This window comes from Dinoponera quadriceps, unplaced genomic scaffold, assembly GCF_001313825.1.
Source record: "Dinoponera quadriceps isolate SergipeBrazil2010 unplaced genomic scaffold, ASM131382v1 scaffold399, whole genome shotgun sequence".
Classification (NCBI taxonomy): Eukaryota; Metazoa; Arthropoda; class Insecta; order Hymenoptera; family Formicidae; genus Dinoponera; species Dinoponera quadriceps.
In genome coordinates this window covers 749,391-763,474 of record NW_014554512.1, presented here as the reverse complement: position 1 = coordinate 763,474, position 14,084 = coordinate 749,391, and the positions used below count along the sequence as shown (strand labels likewise).

The 14,084-nt window shown below is 43.9% G+C and overlaps 1 protein-coding gene across 12 annotated transcripts in view; it reads right to left on the bottom strand.

The window, feature by feature from the left end:
- LOC106751716 (peripheral plasma membrane protein CASK) overlaps window positions 1–14,084 on the bottom strand; it is a 200,519-nt gene that overhangs the window by 13,888 nt on the left and 172,547 nt on the right. For 8 of the 12 annotated variants that reach the window (XM_014632749.1, XM_014632754.1, XM_014632750.1 and 5 more), the window contains 3 exons: window positions 12,804–12,995; window positions 12,023–12,187; window positions 11,261–11,335 (listed from right to left, as the gene is read on the bottom strand). In XM_014632749.1, coding sequence (XP_014488235.1) covers window positions 11,261–11,335; window positions 12,023–12,187; window positions 12,804–12,995 — 432 coding nt within the window. The remainder of the gene's footprint in view (window positions 1–11,260; window positions 11,336–12,022; window positions 12,188–12,803; window positions 12,996–14,084) is intronic. The other 4 variants (XM_014632748.1, XM_014632751.1, XM_014632753.1 and 1 more) reach the window with 1 other exon arrangement.

Here is a 14,084-nt window from a genome sequence, read left to right as displayed (position 1 = left end):
GGGGGGGGGGGGGGAGAAAGAGAGAGAAAGAGAGAGAAGGAGAGAGAGAAAAAGAGCGCGTCGTGAGGTTCGAATGATTGATGATCCACAGTGCAAGCGAGCGAGCGAACAGCGTACTTGAAGCATCGTGCTCCGATTACGGGCTGAACAAAAGTGGTAGAATTTCAGAAAGAAAAACAGCGAAGATACGCGCAGAACACGGTATGTGTTGAGACGTTCTGTGAATCGGTTTCATAGCGCATTCACCGGTCGGGACCGGCGATATCTGTTAACGATATCATTTCCGTCGCACATATCTCATCGACTCGATGATGCAATTGTACGATGCGAGCGCTAGGATGCCCGGGAACGGAGTTTGTCCATTAACGATATTAATCATCGGCGAATGACGTTAGATGGACACGTAATCATGACCTACGCCGATAAACTATATCCATGCCGCGAAATGACGCGATTTTGCATCGTCTGGTCTGCAATTGGCGTTGAAGGTGATTTGACAACTCGTCGAAGCCGAATTCTCCCCGCGGTATGCGAGTAGCGTAAATAGAGACAACATTTTCTGAAACGAGTCCGCATCGGGACCCGCGTCTTCGATTCGGTTAGAATCCCATACTTCGGTCCGGTGTGCGGACATTTTCTATTCCGCCCGATTACAAATTCCTATCTCGCTTCGATATTCGGACGTGAGGAATAATGATGTGGAGCTCCTTTTATGAAACCGATCCGAGCCCGGCAACGCGACGACGCGTCCCCGAACTTCGGACTTTCGCGCTACTACTACCGCTGCTGCTGCTGCTGCTGCTGTCGTTCGAATAAAGTCACCGCGATTGTACCTATCCCGTTTCCATAGTAACGTCGCCGAGGACAGTGTATGGACATGGGTCGTTCGTACGTGGGTTTCCGACGTGCATTGGAAGCTGCGCTCTACTTCAAAGAAGAAATGAACGGGCGAACGATGGGGGGGAAGGTTGACGATGGTCGGTATGCTGCTGATGGGATTTTCAGGCGACACCGGGAAAGACAATTCTACTCAGTGATATAGCAGGTACTGCGCTATCGACAACTCGTCTGGTGGACTGACTGCTGCTGATGCTGCTGAATCCTCTTGTCGATTTCCATCGGGACCGGATTCTCGGCTTCCGAGCGCCAGACCGAGGGCATCGGGCTCGCGCTCTCGGAAGGGAGGGAAGGTAAAAAGAGCAGTATCGCAGCGCGGAATAAAGCCGATTTCGCGACCGCGGTTGCTATCGCGGTCGAACGCTTCATTCGATTGTATGCTAATGGCGTGCGTCGACTTGCCCAAACAATATGAACAATTTTGACAAATTTTGAAAAAATTTTGCAAATATTCGTTATTAACTGCGCGCACACAATGTGCGCCAATGAGTGTGATATTCGACCGCAATGTCGAATTATTTTCTCAGATCTTGATACGACTTCGAGCGATAGCGATGTCGTGCTCACGCGCGCGTAAAAAGTACACAAAAATATATCTTCAAATATTATACCGGATTCAATGCGAATTGCTCTGCGATACGTTCCCCTTTGAAAACCGGTTGTGCTCTTACGAAGTGGTGGTCGGTTATTACTGTAAGGTACGTAGCTTGGAACATGAACGTCACACGGATAATGTAGGTCGTGGTTTCGGGTGAAGAACACATACAGGTAAAGATTACCTATTTCATCCACGCATACTGCAATCAACATTTGTGTATGTGTATGTACGGCTGTATGTGCGCAAAGTGGTGCGTTGCGAGTGAGAGTGATAAGAGAGGAGCGACGTGATATATAAAGGTGAACTAAGATTACAGTTACCGAAGGTTTTTCTATCACTGGCGGATTTAGTTCGAGAAAGAGAGAAAGGAAGAAAGAGAAAGAGAGAGAGAGGGGGAAAGATAGTAGGATCGCTTTGGGTTTACCCTGAGCCCAGTCAGACGATACGGAGTTTTATAGACGCTTCTCGCACGCGATCGTACAAACGTAAGTACGTCGAGTCATATTTTCGTTTCTCATGATATCCTTCGCGAAGCCCGGGGCGTCATAAATCGAAGGTAAGCCATCGGCAGGCGGGGGATACGCGCGTGCCGAGAATGAGATCCGAGAACGGCCCGAGATCGAATGATCAATTCCTGACAAATAGGACTTGAATGCGCGCATAATCCGTGATGACCGTATGAGAAATCGTGGGTATATAGAAAAAGCATCGGAACGTATCAATCGAAAGGTCATGCCGTAGAAAAAGAAACTATTCCGTTACGATATATAATTAATCCGCCCGTTAACGTAGTCGTTTACCGCCCGTCACCTGGTACTGCTTTTCAACATTTCGCGCACCGCAACAACATCTAGCGACGTGAAGAAAAATGCCGACATTTTACCGCATATTTTCGTACGAAGCTAATGCAATGATCGAGCGCTTGGGAAACTATGGAAACGAGCAATTTTCTTTTGCATTATTAAAGAACGCCCGCCGTAAGTCAGCCGTAACCCGCGCGATCCAATTTATTTATCTAATGCACGGGACCGTGCATCGCGTGCACCGACACAACAAATGACAAAAAAAGTTTCCTTTTTCCCCGGCGTGTGTCCCATGGCGACTGACCTTTCACGCGCTACCAATCGCGAGAAAGATTGAACTAATTTTCTCGAGACAGGATCTTCGGGGAACTCGAAGGCGCTGCCTGAGATACCCTCGTGTGCAGGGCGATAAAGTGTCACCGTAACGATTGTTGCAGAGTGTAAGCGAGATAAAGGGGCGGTAATGGAGAGAAAGGGAGGAGGGGTGCGATACACGAAGGGCAATGTTCAACACATTTGTGCGCACGTGTGTTTAACAAAATGTGGAGAGAGAGAGAGAGAGAGAGAGAGAGAGAGAGAGACACATATATACACCCGTGCACCCACACATACACACACAAATCATTCTTTCGTGTGTGTGCGCGTGCTCGCACGTGAGTGCGTGTCTCTGTATATATACGTATATATGCGGGTAACTGTATCGTTCGTCGATTCTATTTCTACGACGGACACGGAGAAGAGGTCACGTTACAGGTGACGTGCGACGACTCGTGGTGTGTTCCAGCGGTTCATGCTTTATTATATCTTCGTACAATGCACTGTGGGGTAACAACGCCGCCGCCGCCGTCGCTGCGCTCGCCGATGCTGTCGCTGCTCTTGCCTAAAGGTGTGCGATTGAGAGGTGAGGGTGGTGGGAATCCGAGTGATGGCTTCGGAAATGCAACGGGGNGGGGGGGGGGCGAGCGGGCGGGCGGGGGTGCTTATCGTAACCGAGGGTGGTTTCGCTTCCTTCTACGCGAACACGTGAGATACCCCTGTCTCGTTGCAGGGCTCGTTATCGAGACGCTTTGGGTTACAACACTGTCTTATTCGTAGCATGTAAACGGGTCGCGTGCACACACGTGCATTGCGCACTTACGATCATGATTATTTAGCGGTGAATATTCTCTTTCAGCGGACACAGTGCAGAGACGCACGGGACAGAGAACGGCTGACCTCGTAAAGCTCGTTTTCGTGCGGATAACGGATAACGCTTGTTCGTTACGTATTTGGAGCTCGCGCAATCACCGTCCGATTCGTCTTATCGGAGGCGCGGATGTCAGCGCGCGCTCGTAGTTATTATCAAAAATAGCGATTTTTCCGCGGGGCTGAATTATATCGTATATTATCTTAATCGAATCTGTCGTATACGAGAGTGCCGTTTCGTGTCTTCGTCCATTTGTCCCTCGTACTCGCGGTTTTACGTATTTGCGTGGTGAAAGCGTGAAGGTGTCAGTTAACGTTCATCTGCCCTGCGCCATATTCTCTACCTCGCACTCGCCGTAACGAGATGTCGTATACTATCTCGGAAAAGTATGCTCTACTGTACTATGCGATCGCATATGGTATACTCGTAATATTCGTTCGCACCGAGTCAACTTTTGCAATGTACACATCGTAATATTCAATTAGATCCTGTGCGTGTCTCTCGTAACATCCATCAACTCCCGAACATATGTCGCAACGCTTTACAAAATCTCGTCCGACCAAGCCATGTCTGTGTACACACGTGTATGTATAGTACATAGAGAATGCAAGCGAAGAAGTAGACGAGATGTCACATCTTTGAATTTTGTCACTTCCACTTTGGTTGCACCTCTACTACGTGATACGTAACGAGAGAAAGAGAGAAAGTGATAGAGAGAANAGAGAGAGAGAGAGAGAGAGAGAGAGAGAGAGAGAGAGAGAGAGAGAAAGAGAGAGAGGGGAGGCGCTACGTTAAACATGTACAAACATAAGCGGATATATGTATGTATATATATATGTGAAGAGAGATACACACAAGTATTTACACAAACGAATGTTACGCGTCTCACACCAAGTCGAATATATAATTAAAATCAAACTGCAACGCGCGATGTCGAACGGCATTAACAACAACACAGTATGACTAAATCTCGTTCCTTCTCTGTTGAAACTAAAATATATGTATGTATATATATAAGTATATATACAACGACTAATAGAAGCTTCTACGATGATTCTCGCCATTGCTCGACGATTCGTGACACTTCTAGAATGACGTCTCACAATTTTTTTTCTCTTTTCGTTTTCTTTGCGTCAGGTACAGAATGCGTGAAAAATAATATCCGTTTATTCAGGTACGAAGAGAGAAGTAAGTGTCTTACTTAAAGCCGTCGTTAGTGCGTGTTTTGCCTTTGCACTCGGGTGAAACACCCTGAAGATTCATCGATAGAGGCGCCCGCTGTGATTAATCTGGCGATTATCGAAATTAAATCGCGGGAGACTTACGCTAGACAACGATTAGGGGTTTCTTTTCTATTTTTCATTCGAGTCTATGTAGACGTCGTTATTTTGCGACTGTTACCCTCAACTGCATGTACGGAAATTTTTGCCAGACGTTCCGTTTGTGGATAATAAATATTGCACGTGACGTTGAGAGGGTGGCTGTTTGCTGTGGGTCCTCTTTTGCGGAAGTGGAAGGCATTTCATCGCGCTGGATTATCCGAGAGGAAGTCAGTATGCTATTTTCTTAATCGATACTCTCTAAATATTCTGAGGAAACTTTTTAAATAAACATGAAGATACGAAATATCGGCTGTTTTCAAGCTAGCGTACATTTCGTTGAGGGAGAAAGAGAGAGAAAGAGAAAAAGACTTGCACCGACAAATCCGAATTGGACGAAATGAATTTTCTTGAACCGGCACGTGTAGTATAATAATTTGTCTCTTTGGGCGATCTCCGATCGTTACGATGCGATATGTGATTGGCCAATAAAAAGAACCCAGAAAAAAGAAAAATAAGAATCAAATTACATTGCTACTAGGCTTGCGCGTTATCTACACAGTCGCGACTGAATCCGTGCAAGATATGATGATCAACAGAATGGCCCAGAGTTTTGCAGTTCCGATTAAAACCCATCGATCGACTTACACAGCCTTACGTGTATGCACTCATGAGAACCACGATGCAGAGGGCTACATCGGCCAAAAAGAAAAGCGTCAGTTCGCAAAGATGTCCTGCATGCAGGTGAGGGTATAATGAGGGGTGTAACAAAAGCTTCCTTACGACAAAAACAACAAACAACATTCCAACACATGTCGAGAAACGAAAATGTGCATTCCGTTTATACATATATATGCATATATATGTGGATATATGCATATATAATCCTTTCCACCCGCAAAGTGAACTATCGTACTATCAGTAACGAGATGTCTGACCCAAACGCCGTTAAGAACGAATCAGAGAGACAGATAGGAAAGAGCGAAAGGAAGAACCAAATTACGAAAAAAAATGAGAAGAGAAATAGATAGAAAGAGAGAGGGAGAAAGAGACAGGGAGAAAGAGAGAGAGAGAGAGAGAGAGAGAGAACGAGAGAAAGAGACAGAGATTGAGAGAGATTTAGAGAAATTGAGAGACCAGAGAGAAAGAGAGTGACAAACCGAGGAGAGAAAGAGTGAGAAAAAAACATGCACGCGCCGTGGCCTCGAAAGCGCCGACCAAAGCGTTTTGTTACACCGCTCGTACTGACTTTGCCTTACAAGTACAGACTATATATAAAATACGTGTAGATCTCGTATACCATAAATTATACTCTAACAATATCGTCCCCCGTGGCGTTTTCCATTTTGTTCATCTCGCAACATAGGGCGAGACAGAGAGAAAGAGAAAGAGAGAGAAAAGANAGAGAGAGAGAGAGAGAGAGAGAGAGAGAGAGAGAGAGAGAGAGAGAGAGAGAGAGAGAGAGAGAGAAACGTCTAGGTTCACACTGGTCCGCATAATTCACAAAATTCACGTTAATCGGCGACGTCATGTCCGATTCCAGCAGTTTCAACGGCTCGCTACGTTGATCCAGGTAATCCCAGCCGTGAGAGGGAAAAAGAGATAGAGAGAGAGAACGAGCGTCATCTCCTTACGTTAATATTATCAGCAGGCACAGAATCCGCTTTATCTCATTACAAAATTAGCGACCGTGACGTTAACGTGAACTCTGAGTACGGATCAGCGGAGGGACGATCAACTATATGGGACGTGTATGCGCGGTGCGGCGAAGGTGACGTCACAATCGACACGATTGAGAATTCGGCAAATTTTTTGATATTACTTAATACCGTTAAACATTCTTTGCTGCTATGGCTTCAAGGTAATAAATAAATGAATAATGCGTGTGTAGAAGTAAGTAGCAGATTATGGAAAAAATTTTTCGACGCGATTATGATTAGATATCATAGTACAGTATCATACAATAAAGTACAGTTTATATTCGTATTGTTTTCCCTTAAAAATTGGATATTTTTTACCCGTATATTTCCTCGACAACAGGGCTTTTTATGTCGATTGCACCGTCGATTTCGGAGCACTTCTATACGTGACACTTGCGTGCTGCAAGCGTAACGTAAAATCCCAGAGAAAGGGGAGAATATTGTACATCATGCGACCAGCGTTCGTTCCGTTCCCGTACAATTGTAACGATCGTAGCAGGTCCGTTATCTACATTATAATACGTTCTGAGATAAGCAATTGAAAGTGGCGAACATTCTTTATACACGTGGACACGCGAAGAAGGATGTTTTTATCGTACATATAGCCAAATAAATAGCTGTACACGTAACTGCATATTGTACGGACCGTGTTCGGCGAATTCGCGAAACCAAAGTATGTACAGCGTGTTTGTGTAGCACGGAACTCGCGACGTAGAATTGCAAGCTATGAAGAAACATCGTGGACGTAAAACTCGTCTCTTTACTTCGTCAGACGTCCCGTCGATCTCGCGGGATCAACGGACGAAGCGATTATTTCGCGCGTCTCTACTGACGTCAAGAATGAAATTTGCAGCGAAAGTAGCTTGCACCTAACGAAATCTTGATCCGGAGAAAAAAACCATGTTTCCTCAATTTCATTCTATTCGGTCTGATGTTATGCTGAAAGAAATCTTTGTCGTCTTACGTAGCACCGCTTGCGCACGGAGAAAAGCGCAGCGAGGTAAAATGTGACGGCGGGTAATGCGCTCTTTCCGTCATAAAATCCATCGCGACGAGGAACGAGCGTAAATAAAGTTCGCGTTTCTCGATACGCCAAGCAGTTCTACGTTGGCATCTTTTTTTCTTCATTGTAACGAGATAAAGGGTTAGTTGATTAAAAAATTGTTTCATCATTGTTATATATGTCTTCGTGTATATGTGTGTGTGTGTTTGTGTGTGTGTGTGTGTGTGTGTAGTGTACGTATTTTTCAAATACGAGTAACCGGTGAAAACCTTTGCAGCTCCGCACCGAACCACGTTCAGGATATATTCGCTGAACAGTCTTTTGCTTTTTACTTCAATACACTATGTAATTCTTAGCTAGCGAACAATGATCTCACACAATCGAAAAAATTTCGCACGATCTCCGGTTATATATATGCGAAGACCTGTAACGAATTTATCGATGGATATATAAGTCGCAATGCACGAGAATCTTTCTCTTCGACGAATTAATACGATGAGGGTTCGCGTTGATTTAAGTTGAAAATCGCGTTTTTCGAGCGTGATCTCGGATTCTACTTCTTGTCAATTATGCGCGCTGCGTGATATTGCTCGGGGTTTCATCTCGGAGTAATGGATGGGACGTGATTGCGAATATGATGCAAAGTATCCGCGTAAACGTCTTCGTCGATTCTGGCTGATAGAGGCGCTTCGTGAAAGGAGCAAATGCGAAAGTTTGCCGATCTACTGGACGTTGAAACTTCGCCGAAAGATCTCAAAGGTACACACACACACACTGTTACATCGCCAAGTATAAATTACATGTGACCTCTTAATAGTACTAAAACGTGCCAATTATGAATCTCAAGAAATGTCTTTCAAAAATTTCGTGGAATTGCGGAATCGTCGCTCATACTCGTAGATGTATGAAAGACGATTTAAAGTATTTCAATCATTTCGACATAAGGAAAATTTTGTCAAATTTTATTTCCGAAAAAAAAAACCCTTTAAGGATAGAAATATCAAAAATATTTAAAAAATATGGGGAATTATTATATATATATATATAAAAGTTAAATAAATTATTATATTATATATCAATTTTCTCTCACAGAGATTATTCAAATCAATAATCCGAATCTTCTGAAAAAGTGCACTATAGGAGAAATTAATGAAATAGAATTTGTGTCAATTTAATACTAAGCAATACTTTCAACATTTAACAATAAATTTAACACTAAGAAATTATCTATATATATATATATATATATATATATACATATAAAATTACGAGAGATAATATGTTAAAATCATTGTTACTAATACGTAGAGCTGAGCAAGCGAAATGTGCGGAGAGCGGCGAACGAATCAAGCGTTGAACGATCGGCTACTTTCAAATTCACAAAACTGTCAGCCAACAAACGATATTTTGGAAAAGTGCTGTCGAAAGTGATCCTACCTTAAATGAAAACCAAAGCCGGTTTATGCAATTTTATTCGATCCACTTAATTCTGTTGCGAACCAAACACTCGGCCTATCCATCAATTTATTGACATCGTCGAAGCTCAATAACCGAATTGACTCCTGCCGGATATAGGCCGCAAATTTTTGACGTAAACTAAAATACATCATTTTCGCCGTGAACCGCGTCTGTACGATCGGATCAAAGCGTGTATAATCACAAATCGGGAAACTTCTCGCCGTTTGCCCTCAAGAATTCGACGCTCCCTCTGGGAGCTGGTTCCTTCAAGTGAAACCTGTACGCTAATTACTACTACTGAAACTTCAAGCATGGCCGAGACGTTGAGCTATAGCAAAATTCGTCGTCGAATGCATATCCAACTATTCGAGAATATTGCGCGTAAGCTGGTGCCGGGTAAACCGCTACCTCCGTCAATGTTAACGGAGATTAATACCCAAAACTATGCCCGAAGTTGCCGATATCTCGAAATTTAACGCGCTGATAACCTCGTGCGTTATATTCCTCAAAAAAAAAGCATTAAGGAACATGATACCGTAAGTTCAACATATTTCTTGGCAAGAACGCAATGAAAGTATTAAGATCGAACCAATTTACCCATGTTTTTCATTTTCCAGGTTGTAATTTTCGATATTTTCAAATATCACGACTCGTATCTTTAAATTTTCAATACAATTCAATTTGTGAATCTTGTTCATCGTGATATTGCCATTGAATAAAATGCTCCGTTAAAATCTCTCGGCTAACAATCTCGAATTTTTCATAGAAACGTTCATAGAAACTATCATAGAAACGTTCAGCATCGGGGAAAGATAATGAAAGAGATTCTAGTCTAATAATTGAATTATCATGCAAGGCGCGCGTGCACGAAGTGGACAGTCTTAACTGCCTCCTTCGGCGAACTCCGCGTAATCTTCATGGTCTACCTTGGATAGAACTACGCAGGGAACTGTGTACAAACTACAAACTATCGAGGAACTAATCGCATATCCCTCTGTTCGTTATCGGGTCCAGAACTTTCCTAATCGCGGGACGAATAATAGGTGGAGACTTCTCGCACTTTGCGCCGGTTTCTTCGAGGTAACACAATCCGCTTCCAACTTATGAGGCAAAATATGGAGTGCCATTTCACTACCGAAGCCAGTCGCGTGAAGTTCGAGTCGCCTAATCGAATTAGCGGTCGTTGAATTCTCCAGCGTGTACGATTATCCACAATAATCTACGTGTACAACGTGGCGGAAATTATCACTTGTTTATCACGGTAAATTCCATCGCGGTTCTTACCATCAGTGCGAGAGGAACTAAGGCGAACTATTTAAGCGATTGATAGATTACGCTTCGAAGCTTGTCCCCAGCTTGTAATCAATAATAATATCCTGGGCACAAGATGCCGTTACAACTAGATTAAGTTTGATTGTGCCGCAAGTACATCGACTAGAATATCTTCCGAGATAAATAATCCAATTGCTTCCTCCGTTCAACGGATTTTACGTTTTCAATGGCACAAAAAACGAATCAATATTTTACGTACGAATGAAATATTAAATATCATCAATCTCCCGTAAATTAGGTTATAAATTAATCATTTTACGCAGTTGGATAATTAAATCTGTCGAAACTTTTAAATAATTTATTATTTAAACCTTTTAAACCGCACATACACACTCTCGCGTTATTTAGATTATCCTGTAATATTGCTAAACACGACCTCTCTTCGATTCGCTAGAGCAAAATTTATCGGGAAGCAACCGTCGCGTGATTAACGACGATAAAGCGCGCCGGGAAAGTTCAATACGCGTAAAATTACCGTAAACTACCGTAGGCTATCTATTCTATAAGGCCTAGATTCGCACAAATCTACTTGGGTGTCCCGATAATTAGCCAAGCGGCGTGTCGTCGGAAGGAGGCGTGACTTTATCCCGAGGGGGAGGCAAATCTTCTACAGTTAGACTAGAGATGGACTGTGTTTTCGGTGCGCGATTTTACACGCACTTCAACTGAACCGACCAGCTTCGCTCGAGATCGGAGCTTAAGATTTTCGCGAACGCAGGGCCGACAACGGATTCAGCCGGCGTCTGGGTGTGCTCTCGGTGGACGAGGAAGCGCTTTTAGATTTCGAAGCTTTCGACGCCTTGGGCGTCTTCTCCTTGCCCGTGGCGGCCGCGGAGGTTTTCACCGATTTCCCGGATTTGTTCGCGCCACCTCCCGAGCTCGCGCCCGTGGAGGCTGCGGAGGATGTGGGCTTGTTAGACGCGACGCTTGTGTTCTGGGAAAGGGTTTGGGTGTTGGGTCTTACTTGTACCTCGCAGGGGGGCGGCGCACTCCTGTACGACGGCACGATCTTGAAGGTCACCGATCCTCGTGCCTCCCGCTGTAACAGTCGAAGGTGATCTTCAGAAATTGCGACTGCGACTGAGCAGGTAGGGGATGGATGAGATGTGATGTTAAGGGAAATTAATACCCAAAACTACGCCCGAAGTCGCAGATATCTAAGACACCGATAACCTCGTTCTTTATCTTCCTCGAGAAAAAAGCATTAAAGAGCACGACGATCGATACTGTAAATTCAACACGAATCGTATGCATAAACATGATGAACTTAAGCTTGCGTTCCGAAGACGCAACATTTTAACGTGAGATCTTCTATCGATACACACGGGAAATAAGAAGTAGCTTCCTCGTTAACTGACATGAATCAACACGAAATTCAGTTAATTTAGCTAATTATTTTTGTCCACAGTTTTTAGCTTCCACAGCTGAAAACTAGGTAGTGATAACTAAATTTTAGTTGTATCATTAGACAGTTAATTCTTTTTTTCCTTGCACGATGAAATGCACAAGCCTGTTTTGCGACACCGAGATCGCATCTCAGAACAGCTCTTGTTGATTTTATTAATTTTGATTAATTATTCGCCATATAGATGGAAAAACAGTCTCTTCGAACGAGGCTCGAAAAAGAGGAAACATTTAGCGGAATCATCGCACGACGATAAGAGCGGAAAGGGAGATCTTTAATAGCGCTCGCGTGATCGCGAGGTAGTGCAACAACGATACTCACCAGGATCTTCTGCAAGGCATTAACGGATTGATTCGCGACTGGTATACCGTTGATCTCTCTGATCTCGTCACCAACGTGCAGAGTGGCTTGTCTATGAATCATCCCACCGTGCATAATCCGCGCAACGACGCATTTCCCGTCCTCGTTCATTTTCAGCGTGATTCCCTGAAAAGCGAGCGGGGACGTGGGGTAACGCAAAATGGATTAAGAACGATAAATGTAGCGCGCTGCCGATAATAATGTAGTTACACTTTGCAATACCGTGAGCCGGATACGGTAAACACTAATCTCGGGTTAAGCCGCGTGTACTATAAATGATAATGTAAATTTCAAGTTGAAATTGCCACGCGAGCACAATTGTCCCTCCCGCAGCGTGCGTAGAATTTTCGCGTTTATCGCGTATCGCCGCGCGCGATATCGCCGTGGAAAGCGTTTAGCGCGCTTCATTCATTTAATAAGTTTTCCCGTTCGCCTCTGTTTTCATTCATGATCCAAGAGAACACACGGCTCTTCGAGTCGCGCGCGATATTTCAGCGTCCGGCGTGTTCGATGCGTTTATCTCGTTCCCACTTCCTCGCGGAAGATCTCAAGTAGGCGTGCGCGCCTTTCTCTTTCTATCCCTTGAGGGAAATACACGCGCGCATTTTCACGTCGTCGCGCTGTAAATCGTGTCACGATAAATCGTAACGGAATCTATTGTACCGTGTACCCCGGACGCGCCACGTGTCTCGCGCCCGACGAAGAGGCACGTTTCCGCGAGCGCTTCAAAGGTGTTACTCACCATCGGCTCGTCCGTGTTCTTCTGGAACTGCACCAGCCTCACGCGTGTGACGTTCTCGAGGTCTAAGTCGCCGTTTTGCCCTTCGAGATCGTCGCTGCCGTTCAGATACGGCAGCAGCGGCGGTGGTGTTACTCTGGTGGCTTCCTCACCGTAAACCTCGTGACCGGCGACGTCGTGCGCTTGTAGGAGTGCCTGAAACCGATCGTAAGACGAAATTGCTAATTAAAATCGACATACGTATCGCTAATTAAAATCGCAATACACTGTCTCTGACACAGTTCGTAATATCACAGATGGGAAAATAGGTGTTACGAATAATAAGAATAATACGAATTTCGTTGCGTAATATTGATTTATTGCGCATGTGTACTATGGATAAAGAATCTGCGATAATCAAATATGAAAATAAATGATACAAGTAAATAATGGGATTAATGGTAAAAGAGAATGATAAACATTCCTTTTTACTGATTTATTCGTCATTATTTAATGACGTTTTATTGGAAGTACAAAAGGAGAGAGAAAGAGAAAGAGAGGGAGAATGCGAAGGTAGAATTTACAAGAATAACAAAGTTAACACAGTTACGTATGCACAGTACTGTAATAGTACTGTGTATTAATAGAGATTTAAATTTTGCGTGTGATTAGGTATGGTAATCCTTTAAACATAAGTGAAAGGCAGCGTTGTATGTGGTAAATTCAAAATAGGTACACGGAATGTTCTTGTCCCGCGGCGCGTAGCTTTTTTTCCCCATTTTGTTTTGGTAGCGCTGTATATTTGGACGTAATCGCGTCGCTATGCCTCAGTGAGCGACGAACACACCGCGATGCGTGAGTTCTCGCGCATTCCTCGCTGATTTTTATAATTATTTGGTGCTTTCGTCGGTATCTCGTTCATTGACACGTATTTTCGAATCGTATCTACGCGAGTGTGAATGTCAGTGCCACGAGGGAATACACGAAGCAGTCGGAGCAGGAATAACCTAACTGGAAGTATGAACGAAGAATGTAAGACGTCACGGCTGATACATCGTAAGCTTTCAGGTACGCTAAATCACTTATTATACGCTCGTGAAATTTAGCGCAATTAAAACCCAAATGGAAATTTTTGGTCGGCATTCATAATTCGTTATTTAACAAGCATTTATAACCTCATGGATCTTCGATGGTTAATTTGTATACTTGAATTTAATATACCAGGACTTTTCTTTTTCATTGAACTGGCTGCATTAGCTTATACTGGTTATCTTCTCCTCTTTCTCCCACCAAATCTTAACTGTA